Raw genomic sequence first — 18,354 nt, forward strand, 5'->3', positions numbered from 1 at the left:
CTTGCACTCTCCGCTACCTGAGACGTCACTTGCATTTGACACTAATCTTGTGCGTTGCCATGGAGACGAGACGCTGTGGTGGTTAAACGATTAAAACTAATTTAGTACAATAACGAACAGGGTCCTGCAAGTTTATCAATATATAAAACTTTGTGTTTGTGAAAAACCTGTTTTTGAACTGCAAATCGTGTCAGTCATTAAGTTACCATAGACATTGCCCTACACCGTATTCATTTTGTGCAGGTCTTAAAGAGCCTTAAATTTTATTTTAAAAGTACTGCAGATTTTTTATATTTTAGCATTTATATAGGTGGTTTTTAATAGCACAATAACATCTGATTTCAAACTCAAGTACGTAAACATTTAATGTACCACAGTTGTAAAGTGCTGGAAAATCTTAAAAATGCACCTTGAAAGTGCTTAAAAAGTGCTTATATATTACTTATAACAGGGTTCTTACACCTTTTCCAAAGTAAAATTCGTCTTAAAATCTCTGGGTGCTTTAACACCTGTAGATTGATTGCTTTGTTCCGAAACAGGCATTTAAATTATTACAATATTGGTTTTTATTCTTGGTGCAGTTCGCTTTCACATGGCAAAGTTTCTAAACCGACCAAATTTGTTAATACAAGTCACGTTGCGAGTAAACTGTTCTCTCATTGGTCAAATCCACCAATTTCCACGGTTTATTTTCCAGGATTCCACTTAGCTGTCACAGCTGTCATTCGTCAGGATAGAACGACAACAGCTTCGCGGGCTTATTATTAGGTTTTTTTGTAGCTGTCATTATATTAATTTATCATTTTGAGCAGGAGTCTAGGATTCATCAGGAAAACATTTTTTAAATGCACCTACTATGAAGAACAGCAATAAGACGGCATTATAAAATGAAAAAGTGTGCTTTGATTTTGAATGGCCAAGACGTGCTCACCCACAGACATTCACAGGTTCATTTTGAGATATTAGCAAAACAACAAAGCTAATGCTTTTCATGGAACTTACGTAATTACCCATCATACATTGTGATATAGCCTGGTTTGTTGGTCCGTTGGATCAAATTGCTTTCTCACTACAACTGAACCACTCCAGAGTTCATTTTCAATTAAGCCAAGACCACCTCGTTCAGGTGATCTCGGACCGATTGTTTTGGCGCAGATCCGAGTGCAATTGCGATGTTCACATATGCCCAAACGAACCGAGCTAAGGGGGAAACACGCCAGGTTCCGAACCAACGGGCCAGGTGTGAAAGCACCCTCTGATTCCCTTTTGAATATCAAGTTGTTATTTGTGTCTTTAGGTGGTGCAGACAGCCCTGTCAGAGACTCAGGACCCAGAGGAGGTGTCCGTCACAGTGAAGGCCTTCATGACTGCTGACCTACCCAATGAACTCATTGAGCTGCTGGAAAAGATCGTCCTGGACAACTCAGTCTTTAGTGAACACAGGTGCGCAAGCCCAAAAATATTCCAACATATGAACATTTGGAACAGGCTATTTTTTCTGACTTTTACGGACATGAAATTCTTTGCCCAAACAGTCTTGTTCAACCGTTTAATGCAATTGAATTCAAGTCCAATCTTTGTTTCATTCCTAGAAACTTGCAGAACCTGCTCATCCTAACAGCCATCAAAGCGGACCGCACCCGCGTCATGGAATACATCAACCGCCTGGATAACTATGACGCCCCAGACATCGCTAACATTGCCATCAGCAGCGAACTGTTCGAGGAGGCCTTTGCTATCTTCAGGAAGTTTGATGTCAACACCTCTGCAGTGCAGGTATGTGTTTGAGCCATACTTTCAGTAGCCTTCTTTTTCAAGTGTAGGCTTTCTGAAGTGATTTATTGAATAGCAGACAAGAGCTGATGTTTCCTGTTCTACTCAGGTTCTGATTGAGCACATTGGTAATCTGGACCGGGCGTATGAGTTTGCGGAGCGCTGTAATGAACCTGCAGTGTGGAGCCAGCTGGCTAAGGCTCAGCTGCAAAAGGATCTCGTCAAAGAGTCCATTGACTCCTACATCAAGGCTGATGACCCCTCTGCCTACATGGAGGTGGTTCAGGTCGCTTCCCAGAGTGGTACGTCCTCATCAGTTCTAGTTCTAGATAATAAATGATTGTATTTAAGGGCATTTTTCCTCTGATTCTGTATTCACAACTGTATTTCCTGGCTCAGGTAACTGGGAGGACCTGGTGAAGTTTCTGCAGATGGCCAGAAAGAAGGCCAGAGAGTCATATGTGGAGACAGAGCTGATCTTCGCACTGGCCAAAACCAACCGTCTCGCTGAACTGGAGGAGTTTATAAATGGACCAAATAATGCACACATCCAGCAGGTAATGCACAATTGTGTTTTATGAATTCCTTAGTTCTTTAATGTCTTATAACAGTGTTATTATAGTATTATTAAAATAGTTAATGAATTCCTTCATTCTTTAATGTGTTATTATAGTATTCTTAAAATACTGTTATAGTATTTGAATTAGCTTTTATTTTTCAATTTTCAGTTCACTTACATTTGGTATTTTTATTGTGCTTTTGTAATTTTTTTTTTTCTTTTTTAATATTTTTATATAGCTTTTGTTCAATTTTAATTTATTTTTATATTTGAATACTTTATTTAAACAAAATTATTTATTTTATTAACAATTTAAAAAAAATTAAATAAATAATTTAACCGGAGGAAAAATGTCGTTTTTATTTATTTTTATTTGATATTTAATCTCATTTAAGTTTTAGTCATTTTAGTACATCAACCTAGACTAATTTAATTTGCCAAGGCAGATTTTTTTTTTTTTTTTTTTATTTCTTAATTTTTTATATCTTATATCTTCATCTTTTATTTCAGCCTTATTTTAGAACATTTATTTTATCAAACAATTTCATACAGTTTTAGTTATCAGTAACAACACTGGTTATTAAGAGAAATTTATTATATCATGTAACACTGTTTTTTTTATTACTGCTCACAGGTTGGAGATCGCTGCTATGATGAGAAGATGTACGAGGCGGCCAAACTTCTATACAACAATGTCTCCAACTTCGGCCGTTTGGCTTCTACCCTGGTCCACTTGGGCGAGTATCAAGCTGCCGTGGACGGTGCTCGCAAAGCTAACAGCACTCGCACATGGAAGGAGGTGTGCTTTGCTTGTGTGGATGGAACAGAGTTCAGATTGGCTCAGATATGCGGCCTTCACATCGTGGTTCATGCCGATGAACTAGAAGAGCTCATCAACTATTACCAGGCAAGTTGTGATCCTCCAAGAAGATTCTGCAACTAACTAAAAATGGAATTGAATGATATGGTTTTAAAATGCTCTCTATAGGACCGTGGCTACTTCGAGGAGCTGATCACCATGCTGGAGGCGGCACTGGGGTTGGAGCGCGCTCACATGGGCATGTTCACAGAGCTGGCCATCCTCTACTCTAAATTCAAACCACAGAAGATGAGGGAACATCTGGAGCTCTTCTGGTCCAGAGTCAACATCCCAAAGGTACACAGTACTACTAAAGATGATTGTTATTTCAGATGTTGGTTTGTAACACTCTTTTTTTAAGTGTCCTTCGCTCAGTTCTGTTAAACAGCAGGAGTTTATTGAATTCTTCTTCCATCATCCCCCCCTCCAGCTATAATTTAATTCAACATGTAATCTGATATTCTCCAAAGGGATGATCATAGTATCATCATCTGCAATGCACAGATGTTACAAAGTCTGTCTCCTTCACTTGTTGACTACTTTTCTTTTTCAGGTCCTGAGGGCCGCAGAGCAGGCTCACCTGTGGGCAGAGCTTGTTTTCCTCTACGACAAGTATGAAGAATTCGACAACGCCATCATCACCATGATGAGCCATCCCACAGATGCCTGGAAAGAGGGACAGTTCAAGGACATCATCACCAAGGTAAAGTTCAACTGCTTTTCCTGTATAGATAAATACACTTCCAGCAAACTTCATTTGAGTTTAAACTCAGATGACGTTTTACAGTGTTACTATTGTTTTATAAAGCTATAACAATCAGTGGTTGCTAACAGAAATAAAGCCAAAATAAAATATAAACATGATCTAAACCTATTTTTAAACATCTAATTATTTGTCTATTTGAAAGTGATTTGTTAACATTTACATAGTGTCAGTTGTTTAGTTATTAATTATATACAGTATATTATACTTAAGTATAATGATTAATTATTAGTATTACAAAAACAATTTAGACATCAATTAATATATAATATTGATGAGTATAATTACTATTAATTATTAGTATAAATATACAAAATACACAATTTCCAAAGTAAAATTAAGACATTATTAATAGATACATAAAAAAATTAAAGGGAATACATTTTAAATGTAAATTTTAAACATAAATTAAAATAATTAAATAAACTTTTACATTTAAAATGAATACTGATTATATAAAAATAATAAAATATTAAATATTATATAATTTATATATATATTATATTATATAAATATTATTAAATAATATAACAGTATATATAAACAATACTATTACACCAGGAAATGAATTAAATTACAGTGATCGTATTTCTTGTTTTGTTTAGGTGGCTAACGTGGAACTGTACTACAAAGCAATCCAGTTTTATCTGGAGTTCAGGCCCTTGTTACTGAACGACCTGCTCATAGTTCTTTCCCCGAGACTGGATCACTCACGTGCCGTCAACTTCTTCAGCAAGGTACAGAAAGCAAGCACAAGGCCTCCTTGCCTGTGTGGTGAGCCTTTGAACTTTGAACTTCATGCTTGTTTAAAATCTGCTAAAATGACGTTTTGGTTTCTTCAGGTTAAGCAGCTTCCTCTCATCAAGCCTTATCTGCGGTCAGTACAAAATCACAACAACAAGTCTGTCAATGAAGCACTTAACAACCTCTTCATCTCAGAGGAAGACTATCAGGTACAAACAACAGTGTAAAGTATTTTTCAGAAAAACAAAAAACAATTATAGTAGCTTTTTACAGTAGCTGTTGTCCGCCTCCTCATCTGTTCAACTGTCCCGTCCGCAGGCACTCAGGACATCTATAGACGCATACGATAACTTTGACAACATCTCACTGGCCCAGCGTCTGGAGAAACACGAGCTGATCGAGTTCAGGAGAATCGCTGCTTACCTCTTCAAGGGCAACAACCGATGGAAGCAAAGTGTGGAGCTGTGCAAGAAAGACAAACTCTACAAGGTGAGGTGGATGATGGGGTAATTGTCTAGTCATGCTATGTGTAAATGTAGTTGATCTGGTTTGTGACAGCCATGCATGTTCTTCTACCCAGGATGCCATGCAGTATGCGTCTGAGTCGAAGGACATAGAACTGGCTGAGGAGCTGCTGCAGTGGTTCCTTCAGGAAGATAAGAAGGAGTGTTTCGCCGCCTGCCTCTTCAGCTGCTACGATCTGCTCAGGCCTGATGTGGTGCTGGAGACGGCGTGGAGGCACAACATCATGGACTTTGCCATGCCTTACTTCATCCAGGTGATGAGGGAATACCTCAGCAAGGTAAGGATGGGCTGCTACTCTAAAATGGGGAACAAATGTATGGAGGACTAGGAATGTCACTTAAAAATAAAACAAACTTTAATTATTGTGAATTATTTAATAACTGAAAAGTGATTTGGTAACAAAGTAAAATTGTATTTGTTTAATTAATTATTATAATTATTAGTATTATATTGATTTATTAATAATTGATGTCTTCATTTTATTAATTTGAACATTAATCAATTTGACATTTTACAAATATTACATTTTCAAATGTATTTACATATAGTAAATTACATTAGTATAATTTTATTAAATTATTAATAATTATATTATAATAATAAAAATGAAGACATTATTATATTAAAAAATAAAAACATGAGAAAATTTGGGCTAACATTTTGAACTAATTCAATTTTTAAAAAAGTGTATTTTTCACTTTGAAATGTGATTTAACAGTCACATATTTCAGTTTAGTGTAAGATTAGTATAAAATGAAAATATCAATCATCAGAATACTAATTTTAAAAAGTCATAATGTTGTCTAAAATTAATCAAAAAATCATTTTAAATATGTCAGTTTGAAAAGTGATTAGCATTTACAGTGCCCTCCATAAGTATTGGAGCAGTAAAGACAAAATTGCTCTGTTGGCTGTGGAGTCAAGACATTTCCAAATATGATTAAAAGATGAATATGAGACAAAACTACAGAGTGTCACATTTTATTATTGGGTGATTCAACACATAGATGTTTTACCAGCTAAGACGTTCAGCACTTTTAGAGTTTCATCCCTCTATCTGATGTGAGCATAAGTATTGGAACAGTTTCCTCACAGGTCTTTCTAAGTGATCAGCTGTGTCCTGTTGCATTCATTCTTCAGATATTAAATGCAGGGAATGTGTCGTATCAGTTATATCCATTACTTCTGTATTCTGAATCTTACATTCGATGATGACACACACAAACCAGGATGAAGACGAGGGAGCTGACTTTGAGAGAAAAGCAAGCAATTTGGATGCTAAAAGAAAAGAGGAAGTCAGTTAGAGCTGTAGCTAAAACAAAGGGCATGGAGAAATCAAGAGTTTGGAAACCACCAGCGACAACAGCAACCAACAACGACCTGATCGGCCTAGAAAACAACAGTAGTTGATGACAGACAAATCATAAAAGCTGTGAAAATGAATGCTAAAAGACGTGTCTGTAAAATCACCAGCAACTTCCAGAAAGCTGGGGTGATGCTCTGACAATCTACTGTCCTCAGGAGACTTTGCTACACAGCAAGATGCAAACCTCTGACCAGCACCAAAAATATAAAACCATCTTGCCTACCAATATTCAAGAAAATGCCACCAGATTCATTGGGAAGTGCTTCATATTGCATCGGGACAATGACCCAAAACACCCTGCCAGTTCAGTCAAGGAATTTATAAGGACAAAGAAATGGAAAGTCTTAGATTGACCAAGTCAATCTCCAGATTTAAATCCGATTGAACATGAATTTCACCAGCTGGAGAGGAGAGTAAAGGCGGAAACTCCCCAAAACAAGCAACAATTGGCTGCATTAAAGGCTGGGAAAAGTATTTCAAAGGATGAGACCAAGAGTCTGGTGATGTCTATGGGTCACAGACTCACTGCTGTGATTGTGTGCAAGGAATCTGCAACTAAATAATAGCTTTTAATCTTTTATATCTGCCTTATGTTCAACTGTCCCAATACTTATGCTCACATCAATGAGTGGGATGAACTCTAAAAGTGTTGTTCTTTTTATTTGGTAAAATGTGTTGAAACGGCTAATAATAAAATGTGGAATTCTGTAGTTTTGTCTCATATTCATCTTTTAATCATATTTGCAAATGTCTTGACTGCACAGCCAGAGCAATTTTGTCTTTACTGTTCCAATACTTATGGAGGGCACTGTGTATATAGTAACAGTACAAGTATTTTTAAATAGGCCTAATCATAATTTATATAATGTAAAATAGAGACATCAATTATCAATATATTAACCTGAATATAAAACCAAGAATAGATGTTATATTTTAAACATGAATTAAAACTTTTAAACATGCATTAAACATGAATTAAAAGCATTTTAAATATCTCTGTAATTTTGAAAAGTGATTAAGGTTTTTATATTAACATTATTGATGAACATTAGTATAATTATATTTGTATTTACACTATTTTCTGAATTAATTTGTATGAATAATAGAATTATTCAACTGAATTATCATATACAGTATACAGACTGAAAACGTATTTTTCTCTTGTATTTAGGTGGACAAGCTGGAGACCTCCGAATCCTTGAGGAAAGAAGAGGAGCAGGCGACAGAGACTCAACCCATTGTTTATGGTAAAACAGTGAAAGCACAATGCAATGGAAACTAACTAGTATTTAGCATCTAGTTTTTTTTTTTTATACATTTTATTAAATCAATTTTTTATTAATTTTCTCAATGTCTCTCGTTCTTCAGGCACACCTCAGCTCATGCTGACAGCAGGTCCCAGTGTGCCTGTCCCCCCGCAGCAGGCTTACGGCTACGGGTACACAGCAGCACCTGGCTACCCCCAGGCTCCTCAGGCCCAGCCGGGTTTCGGTTACGGCATGTAAGGACCTCCCTGTTTCCCACTCGCCCCTCTTCCAGCTCCCGCTTGGTTCGGTCCAGCACCCCTATGGATCTCTCTCCCTCAATCCTCCACCAATCCGACTCTACCACTTTGTGCTCACAACGGGGGATTTGAGCAAATGTTATTCTTTTACTTTAACTTTTTTTTTAAATGATTGTTTTTGTTTATCATATTTTCTTTATACCATCATGAAGGACTTTATTTCTATATTATCAAAGATTTCATCAAGAATTATTTTCACATTCCAGATACTTACAAGATTTAACTTCCTGTCAGTTTTATGTAAATAAAAGGGGAAAGGTGTCTAAAATGAGACTTGTGGGAGAAGCAAGTCAGCTTAATTAAAATGACAAAACTATTTCAGATTTGCACTCCGTAGTCAGAAAAACAACTAATGTATCATTTTGGTGTGTGTGAACAACTTGTTCAGTCTGTCAGCATTTAATGTTGTATATTCCAGGAAAGAAAATAAAATCGAGAAAAAAAACGTTCAACTACCGCCTCCACAAACAAACACTACTCAATACCAGTAATTCAATGTGGGTGCGTAGCTCTCGAAATATATATATAAAAAAAGGCTATTTTAAATGCATAAACATGCATTCATATGGCAACTACAAACTTTTTCCCTGACCTATGCAGGTTCTCCAGTTTTTGTTTTCCATATGAAAAACAAACTTTTGTTGTGCAGTAACCCGTACTCATTGTGTGGCACCATCCATTTGAGGAGGGATAATGATTAAAATATATATAAATATATGCGGCTCTCCACACCTGTGTGTTTTACTAACCTTACCTCTCTGTGCTGCAGTGTGTATGTGTGCGTATGTGTGTGTATGCTGCTTGTTGTGATGTTTAGGTCACTGTACGGCACCGAAATGAGACTAGAAAGCCAGTTTATCCTGCCAGTTATTCCTAAACTCAATTTACCCTTTATTTGTAAAGTGAAATAAAAAATGGTTTAAGAACGAAGATTAAACTGTGTCCTGTACTCAGTTTTCACTGCGTTGAGATGAATCATACACGTATATTGTAGTGATCTGATTGTGCACAAAGAGAATGATCCCCCCCCAGATTATGATATAAATAAAGGCTTCTTGTTAAGAAAAATCTGGTCTAAACATAGCTTCATGTGCCATGTATTCTTTTCCCAACACACTTTATATTTTCCCTTCATACTCACTGGATAGTTTCAGACATTCATTACATAAATGAAGCTTTAAGGAGGGAATTTGTGGCTTAATCACTCATGTAAATAAAAATGTTAATACTTAAGCCAGTTTGACATAAATCCAGTGTTTTAAATCTAAATGTTCACAAAACTTATTACACAAGCTTTGCTGTGTGATTGAAAAATGATCAGGAGGTGTTTTTTTTTTTTATCAAAGTTAAACAAGTTATTTATTCCATTGGGTATGAGGGCGGCGACTGAAATATGATAGAAATGAGATTCCCCAAAATACAATTTTCTGTACATAAGACTTACAAATGTACTCATGTTCAATGATGGAATGGGTGAACCATTTACTTAAAAATAAATGGTTAAACCTATAAATCAATGTGTCATTTTAACCTTTTTAATTCATCTTCACCACTCTTTCTAGTTGTATAAAATAAGAAGTTTAGTCCCATCTTAATCCAATAGTGTTATTCAATACAATTTTAGGTGTCCAGTTACTTTATCAATAAGATCAGCTGGTCCCGGTCCCACACCAAGAACAGTCCGAGACCCTGGTGCAATTTGGGTTCTTCCAGCATCTTGGATTAAACTGACTGGCAGTCCGACCTCTTTGGCGTGGGACAGCAGCTCCAGCAGACAGTCCTCGTCTGGAGCCTTGACCACCACTTTGGGCTGACCGCAGTACTCCCACTGTTTCAGGAGCTCTGGGTTTCTGCGCTGGACCTGCTTGTATGCGGACACAGCGGCGTGGGAGCACTGGGCCGCCACTTTACCTTTGCCCATCTTCAGATCGGTTCGGACCACCAGGATCATTTTGAACTCTCCGCTCTCGCCCATCACGCTGGACTCGCTGCCAGCGCCTGCACTGTTTCCTAAAGCTGCCATCATGCTGCGGGACGATCTGCCAAAACGCCCACTGAGGTGCCATCCGAGGCAGAGCCCACTGCCTACACCTGCCAGTATACCCAAAGCGACAGGCCCATACAGAGAATCCATCCTCGTATCTGATGAAACACAAGAGTGATCCATAACAAACATCAGTGCAGTTCTCTACCCTTACACAAAATTACCATGTTACCATAGTACAAAGGTGAATGTTACTGCAATAAAACTTGTACTATCTACAAATGACATATAAAGTGAAACCAAATAGCAGAAAGATTCGTATCACATATTCATTTACTATTTATATTAGTAACAATAACTGTTACAATAATGTTTTAACCACAGGGAGCTGTGGTTTACCATTCATGTAAATAAAAAAATGTTAATACTCAGGTCTGACTTGACTTAAGAAGCCAGTTTTAAATCTAAATGCTCATAATTGATCATATTAGCCTCGTGCAATTGAAAAAAAAAGAGCAAACATAAACTAAATGATTAAAAGATTATGAAAACACCGTGTGGAGGAAATTTGATGTTTATTATGTTACTATAGTATTTTAGAGGAAGCACTGAGATCTGCTGTATGGGTACAGTATCAAATAAGCATTAATATTTGTGCTACTATTAATATATAAAACCATCGCTTTCTGCAGTGGCACTGCAGTCTGTCAGCCTAGCAGGCTGGATTACATCTAGGTAAAACGCTTAAACGACCCTCTGACGAGCTTTTAAATATACTAACCGGTGCTGGAGAGACTTTTGAGCATAAATGTGTTTCTTAACATTTGAAACCGGACTCACCAGAAATCAAAATGATTCAGAAACCTGAAGTTTCCTGCAAACTCCACGAGCCGCTGCTTCCACGCCGACGCTGAATGATGACGTCACCTGTTTAAAGCAACCGTCAAAACCAGAGAAAAATTCAGCAAGAATCCAGTCAGGTTGCTATAATGTGTGATTTACTTCTTCATGAATTAATATTTTAATGTCTTCAGCCCAGAGACTCTCCTAATTTAAGACCGAGTAAAGAAGCTTAGAAACCAGACACTGTGTTTTTCGGTCCTGGCCTCTCATGGTTTTACATCCTTAGTATACCCCTGGGAGAGCAGGTGTGCTGTGGATTGAGTAAGACTTAAGGCCAGTTCACACGGCACTGACAAACGCCAATAAACTAGTCTGTTGGAGTCTGCCTGTGTGGTGTGAATTGGCCTTTAAACTACTGACAAAATGACTGTTCTTGATTCTGACATTTTGTCTTACCTGTTGGTAGAGTTTATCCTGGCTGCTGTTCATCTGCTGCTTTGACACCAGCAGTGAAGGTTATTCATCCCCAGTGAAGGACTATGTGAAATCGGTGATCGTTAAAAGCACAAAAATTAATACAATTACAAAGGTACATTACATTATGTTAAGTGTGCATTTCAGATGTTGTTAGATCAGATTCCCCGACGTCTTTGTTGCTGCACAGTGAAACTGGAGAAGCAAGAACAAGTACTGAACGTTTTTACAAACAAAGGCGAGAGATGTGAAAAGATTGTGTTCAAGATAAAACCGGCATCAAAGTGTTTTCACGGCAACAGAGTACCTTCCGCAGTGATGGTACTGTTAAAACGCTTTGTATGCCTGTTGTCAAAACTCTGCTTGGTGCATTTGTGGTGGGCCTCAGGGTTTTTTGTGTGGTTGGTAACAGGAATGAAAGTCTTTATATAGACTATTTAGTGAATGTGAGATCTCTCTAGGGTATTGTTAAGTGCACAAATACTCATCCTTCTTGTGAATTCGTCACATGTAATCTTAAAGGGATAATTCAACCAAGAATGAAATAATGTCATCCTTTACTCACCCTTTATGTAATTTTAAATGATCTTCTTTCTTCTGTAGAAAGTTTAGCACAATCTCAGAGAAGATTACTATCTACTTTTACTGTAGGTAAAAGTGCAGCAGGACCACTTTGCTAAATATCTCCTTTTGTGTTCCATAGTAATAAATATTTAGAATGACACGAGGGTGAGTAAAGTATAACAGACTGTGCATTTTTATGTGAACTATCATTGGGATGGGATGTTTAGGTTCCTGATTGGAATAATTATGGAAATGAATCATGATTTTTTTGGTTTTAGCTTTACATAACGGGGGTTGTACTCTTGCCTTGGCATCCATGATGACTCTGGCAATGCAGTTGGTTGCATCACTGGGTCATACACGGGTCCGATTGGGTTAAGAATGTGAATCCAGACTCTGTATTGCTCTCTTCCCCTTCTCTGTCTTCCTGTGTGGGTCTAAAGACATTTTAAACATTGTGATTATCTGTCCCACAGGTGCATGATTGTCTATAATGAGATGGCTGAAAATGGGACAGATTTGAAGTTTCCTTGAAGAAGAGTGGGACTGTGGGACCAGCACAATCAGAGCTCTGGAAAGACAGGTCAGCCCTGCAGGCGTTCTTCTAATGTACTCATTGACCTTATAGAACAGAAATGTGCACACCTAATGCTTGTTCTTTTGCAAATGCAATTTTCAGATGTAAATATAGGCCTATTATTTTATTGCATCCCAGGATTATTATTGTTATAGCCGAAACTAAAACCAAAACCATAAAAAAAAAACATTTTGTTATTTGAAATAAAAATAAATGTTTACTGAAATAAAAACAAGTTAAAAACTTGCCAAGGCAACATTTCTCATTTGCATTTAATTTAACTCGGGTACTGAAATAACAAACTAAAACTGGAATAAAATTTGATATATATGACATAAACACCCAACAAAATTACTTTAACCAAAATGAAAATGAAAATGAAAAACAACTGAAATAAAAGTATCTCAGTGATATTAAAATAGCACTGCTGGATCCTGCAAATTCACATTTATCAACACTCTTACTGACCATGCTGAGTCTTGGCAAGCACTGTGTTTGAATAGGAGCTCTATTGTGTCTAAACTTGTTTTTCTATGTAGTACAACTACAGGCAATTAAAATTAAATTTCTACATATAATTTTATACGAATATAAGATGTTAAGTTATACAGTAATATAACAGCAATATTGTGAATAAACTATTACAATTTAAAATGACTTCTCTATTTTAATATTTTAAAATGTAATTTATTGCTGTGATGGCAAAACTGAATTTTCAGCAGGCATTACTCCAGTCACATGACCCTTCAGAAATCCTTGTACTATGTGTGTGTGTGTGTGTGTGTAATAAATAATAAATAAATAAAAGCCTTTCCTGTAACTCAAATAGTAGAGCATGGCGCTAGCAACGCCAAGGTCATGGGTTCGATTCCCAGGGAAAACAAGAGCTGATAAAATGTAAAAACTGTAACTTGAATGCAATGTAACTCGCTTTGGATAAAAGCATCTGCTAAATGCATAAATGTAAATGTAGATGCATCTCAAAAAATTAGAATATCATGAACAAATTAAGTTTTTTTATCGTAACTTATTTCAAAAAGTGAAACATTCATATATTCTAGATTAATTACATGTAAAGTAAAACATTTCAAAAGTTTTTTTGTTTTAATTTTGATGATTAGAGCTTACCGCTCATGAAAGTCAAAAATACAGAAGACTTCATGATCACAAGTACAGAGGCTACACCAGAAGATGCAAACCACTCATTAGCAAGAAGAATAGGAAGGCCAGGCTGGAATTTGCCAAAAAGTACAGAGATGAGCCTCAAAAAATCCTTCATCATGCAGCAAGATAATGACCCAAAACAACAAAGGAGTTCATCAGGGGCAAGAAGTGGAAGGTTTTAGACTGGCCAAGTCAACACTTAAACCCTGTAGAGTATGCATTTTATCTGCTAAAGAGGAGACTGAAGGGGGTAACCCCCCAAAACAAACAAAAACTGAAAGAGGCTGCGGTGAAAGCCTGGAAAAGCATCACAAATGAAGAACGCAAAAGTTTGGTGATGTCAATGGGTCACAGGCTTGATGCAGTTATTGAAAGTAAAGGATCTGCAACTAAATATTAAGTCTTTTTCACTTTAATCTATGTTAATTCTATCTGTTCCAATACTTTTGCTCACATGAAAAATGGGTGGGTTCAAACAAAAGGTGCTATCTTCAAAGTTGTGTGTCAGATCCAGATGAAAATACCTGGAAATAAAAGCCGGCATGTAAATCTCTTGTCTGATATTCATTTTTTGATGTCAACCCCAAATGTTTTCAGTCTACAGTAAAAATAAAGGAATTGGCCTTACTGTTCAAATACTTTTGGAGGGGAGTGTATGTATATATATATATATATATATATATATATATATACACACACACACACACACATATATATACATATAACTTTTCTTTGGAACAGCAAAGTAGTATCAGAATCCCCTATATGTGTGCAATGTGTATACAGTGGGGATCGAAAGTTTGGGAACCCCTTGCAGAATCTGTGAAAATGTGGATTATTTTACCAAAATCATACAAAATGCATGTTATTTTTTATTTAGTACTGTCCTGAGTAAGATATTTTCCATAAAAGATGTTTACATATAGTCCACAAGACAAAAAAATAGCTGAAATTATTAAAATAACCACATTCAAAAGTTTGGGAACCCTTGGTTCTTAATACTGTGTGTGGTTACCTGGATGATCTACGACTGTTTTTTTGTTTTGTGATGGTTGTTCATGAGTCCCTTGTTTGTTCTGAACAGTTAAACTGAGCACTGTTCTTCAGAAAAATCCTCCAGGTCCTGCAGAATCTTCAGTTTTCCAGCATCTTTTGCATATTTGAACCCTTTCCAGCAGTAACTGTATGATTTTGAGATCCACCTTTTCACACTGAGGATGATTGAGGGACTCAAACACAACAATTAAAAAAGGTTCAAACATTCACTGATGTTCCTGAAGGAAACACGATGCATTAAGAGCCGGGGGTGAAAACTTTTTGAATTTGAAGATCAAGGTAAATTGTACTTCCTTTGTCTTCCAGGAAACATGCAAGTATCTTCTGTCGCGTCAGAAGGGCAGTACTAAATGGAAAAATATGATATTTCAACAAAATAAGAAAAATTTGGACATCTTCATCCTGTTCAAAAGTTTTCACCCCCCAGCTCTTAATGCATCGTGTTTCCTTCAGGAGCATCAGTGAATGTTTGAACCTTTTTTAATTGTTGTGTTTGAGTCCCTCAATCATCCTCAGTGTGAAAAGGTGGATCTCAAAATCATACAGTTACTGCTGGAAAGGGTTAAAATATGCAAAAGATGCTGGAAAACTGAAGATTCTGCAGGACCTGGAGGATTTTTCTGAAGAACAGCGCTCAGTTTAACTGTTCAGAACAAACAAGGGACTCATGAACAACCATCACAAAACAAAAAAAACAGTCGTAGATCATCCAGGTAACCACACACAGTATTAAGAACCAAGGGTTCCTTAACTTTTGAATGTGGTTATTTTAATAATTTCAGCTATTTTTTTGTCTTGTGGACTATATGTAAACATCTTTCATGGAAAATATCTTACTCAGGACAGTACTAAATAAAAAATAACATGCATTTTGTATGATCTCTCTTATTTTGGTAAAATTATCCACATTTTCACAGATTCTGCAAGGGGTTCCCAAACTTTCGCATGCCACTGTATGTGTGCATGTAAATGTATGATAAGCAATAGAAACAAATGGACAAGAAAATTTGCTGTAGAGGACACTAGGACACTTATTAAGAGACACTCATATTGAAGAATTTGTTGAAGAAATAGGAAAAAATTCTCAAAATTAAATCTAAATGCATTTGACAGAAAAACTACATGATTCTTTCTGCCTCAAAAAGATTTAAGAATCGCCATTAACAGTGTCATTTACATCTCAAAGCCTTGTCTTAATCCAATAATAGCACTCACAGCGGTTCTGACAAATTAAGACTGACATCTAACTGCAAGTTGGAGTCTTTGCCAAGTTAGTCTGGGTTTAATAAAACCCCCTGAGATTATTTTAATAGATTTTGTTTCAGTTCTGCAGAAGAGGCTTGAAAAGGCTTAGGTGATTAAGGCTGTTCTTGCGAAACAGCCGTGGGTATGTAATACCAGTAGTTAAACACTTAGAACCAGGGGCCTCAGCGTGGTTTCCTCCCACACAGCTGAATGTGATAGAGTGTGTGCTCTACGTGTGCTTCAAGAGTACATAGTGTTCAAGTAGGCCACTTTTAATGTTTATGTAGTGTGATGCACATGACAAATTTGTAAATATTGCATTGTATGTCCTTCTATATATATTAGATAATACAGAAACTCGCTTCTTTTAGCATACTATTTCTTACTGACTGACTACTTTTTCTCAGGAGCTAATAATGCGCAGCTTTAATTGTGCTTTAACTGGCACGTTTACATGGAAAAACAGATCTTTCATGTAGAGAAATTCAAGTCGTCTCTCAGCATGTGTGGGAGCGTTTAATAAGGCGAACCGCTCTGACTCGTAAGACTGACGTGGAAATGATTCTAGTATGACATTCTAGTCTGACATTCCCGGACCAAGCGTCTGACTTTGGCTTTTCCAACACTGCTGCGTTCAATTGACGCAAATGACTGCTGCAAAATAGGCCAGCGGATGCTCTACTCCCCTGAGCAAGATCCCATTTGTTCACAGCTCATTTTTAACATGAGAGGGAAAGGGATAGTTCTCTAGTGAAGTAGTATAGTAAAAGTATAGTTCACCCAAAAATGAAAATGTGCTGAAAATATACTCACCCATGAGTTTGTTTCTTCAGCTAAAAAGAATTTTAGCATCACTTGCTCATCAATGGATCCTCTGCAGTGAATGGGTGCCGTCAGAATGAGAGTTTAAACAACTAATAAAAACATCACAATAAAACCACAAGTATTCCACACGACTCCAGTCCATCACTTAATGGCTTGTGAAAAGCTGTGTGTTTGTAAGAAACAAATCCATCATTAAGGTGTTTTAACTTCAAACCATTGCTAAAATATGAGTGTTCTATCCACAATATTGTGTTCTCCAGTGAAAAAGTAAAAAAAAAAAAAAAACAGTTCTAAACAGCTGTCGGTGGATTCTTGTGTGAGAGAACAGCAGGGAATTGACTTTTTCATTGGAGGAAGCATTGTTATGGATTATGGATTCATATTTTTTTGTTCAAAAGACATTAATTGATGGACTGGAGTCATGTGGATTTTGTGTGAATTATTTTTATAATTTTATTCTGACGGCACCCATTCACTGCAAGATCATTTGGTGAGCAAGTGATGTAATACAAAATTTCTCCAAATCTGTTCTGATGAAGATATAAACTCATTCTACATCTTTTAAAATGACTTTTACTGGCAACATCATTTAGTTAATGTAGGTATTACCACATGAAGCACAGTTGTTGATGTCCAGACAAGACATTTTTGCAACGTAGACTCTTTTACAAGTTTCTTCCACTTATTTTTGTTAGAGATAGCAGAGATTAGAATTGGAATTATTGAGGTTTGGACTCAAACCAGTGTCTTCCTCCTTGGCCTGATGTTTCTTTGCTTAGTGCTAGACCACAGCTCCGACCTAGACTGTTTTTAAAGACTGTATGTGCCGGTTTAATTTGCTTTGTTGCTATTAGTAAATCCTCAGTTTATTTAATTGTGCACATAGGGTCAAATTATGGCCTTATTTCCTCCTCATCCTCTTTGCTGCCGTCTCCATTCAGGCAGCATTTCAGAAGGTGAAGCTGAGCCTGCTGTTATGTAACAATTATGAAATCTTTCTTTCTATTTTTAGACTCCAATATTGTCAGGTCTTTGAAACTTTGATGAGCTGGTTATGATCTTGGATCACTTTGCACATTGATTTGATTGCATTAAAACCCTTAATTTATGATGCTGTTATTTTAAAGATTTATAACATGTTTTTTGTTTGTGAACATGGTTGCATAATACCTCCTCTAGCTCAGCAGAAAAACATGCCTTGACATCTCCATCTCTTCATGACAACAAGCACTCATTATTGTTTAACCTGACACCAGTGATTTATGAACGATGATTTTGCAGATTTTTATATCAGCCTTACATAAACACTTTCTACCTGCATCTTGAAAAAAATCATATATAAAACCTTATTTAATCAAATACTTAAAGGGATAGTTCAAGCAGCAACAAAAAAAATATTTCCAGACCTGTATAACTGTATTTTCTCAGAAAATAACATATTTTGAACTGTTTTTGTCCATTTAATTGAC

At 36.5% G+C, this 18,354-nt stretch overlaps 2 protein-coding genes across 3 annotated transcripts in view; one reads left to right on the forward strand and one right to left on the reverse strand.

Moving 5' to 3' along the window:
- The window catches only part of LOC306864481 (clathrin heavy chain 1-like), a 36,832-nt gene extending 27,597 nt beyond the window's left edge, over positions 1 to 9,235 (forward strand). Inside the window, exons 19-31 of the mRNA XM_079408514.1 lie at positions 1,298 to 1,443; positions 1,593 to 1,776; positions 1,883 to 2,075; positions 2,173 to 2,330; positions 2,967 to 3,239; positions 3,321 to 3,488; positions 3,745 to 3,894; positions 4,560 to 4,691; positions 4,797 to 4,907; positions 5,017 to 5,187; positions 5,279 to 5,500; positions 7,761 to 7,836; positions 7,958 to 9,235. Of these exons, the coding sequence (XP_079264640.1) occupies positions 1,298 to 1,443; positions 1,593 to 1,776; positions 1,883 to 2,075; positions 2,173 to 2,330; positions 2,967 to 3,239; positions 3,321 to 3,488; positions 3,745 to 3,894; positions 4,560 to 4,691; positions 4,797 to 4,907; positions 5,017 to 5,187; positions 5,279 to 5,500; positions 7,761 to 7,836; positions 7,958 to 8,094 (2,121 nt within the window). The 3' untranslated portion in view covers positions 8,095 to 9,235. The remainder of the gene's footprint in view (positions 1 to 1,297; positions 1,444 to 1,592; positions 1,777 to 1,882; positions 2,076 to 2,172; positions 2,331 to 2,966; positions 3,240 to 3,320; positions 3,489 to 3,744; positions 3,895 to 4,559; positions 4,692 to 4,796; positions 4,908 to 5,016; positions 5,188 to 5,278; positions 5,501 to 7,760; positions 7,837 to 7,957) is intronic.
- On the reverse strand, positions 8,522 to 11,740 carry LOC306864482 (peptidyl-tRNA hydrolase 2, mitochondrial-like). Of its 2 annotated transcripts, XM_079408516.1 has the most exons (3): positions 11,437 to 11,740; positions 10,978 to 11,064; positions 8,522 to 10,295 (listed from the first exon to the last, which is right to left on the reverse strand). In XM_079408516.1, exon 3 carries the CDS (start codon positions 10,285 to 10,287, stop codon positions 9,763 to 9,765), a length of 525 nt encoding a protein of 174 aa, XP_079264642.1. In that variant the 5' UTR covers positions 10,288 to 10,295; positions 10,978 to 11,064; positions 11,437 to 11,740; the 3' UTR covers positions 8,522 to 9,762. The 2 variants fall into 2 exon arrangements, with proteins under 2 accessions (XP_079264642.1, XP_079264641.1); XM_079408515.1 differs by lacking the exon at positions 11,437 to 11,740 and having other exon boundaries at positions 10,978 to 11,076.
- Between the last annotated feature and the right edge of the window lie 6,614 nt (positions 11,741 to 18,354).

This window comes from Barbus barbus (genome assembly GCF_936440315.1).
Source record: "Barbus barbus genome assembly, chromosome: 45".
In the NCBI taxonomy this organism is placed as follows: domain Eukaryota; kingdom Metazoa; phylum Chordata; class Actinopteri; order Cypriniformes; family Cyprinidae; genus Barbus; species Barbus barbus.

Coding starts and splice junctions, on each gene's coding strand:
- LOC306864482 (XM_079408516.1), bottom strand. CDS start 10,287: ATGGATTCTCTGTATGGGCCTGTCGCTTTGGGTATACTGGCAGGTGTA.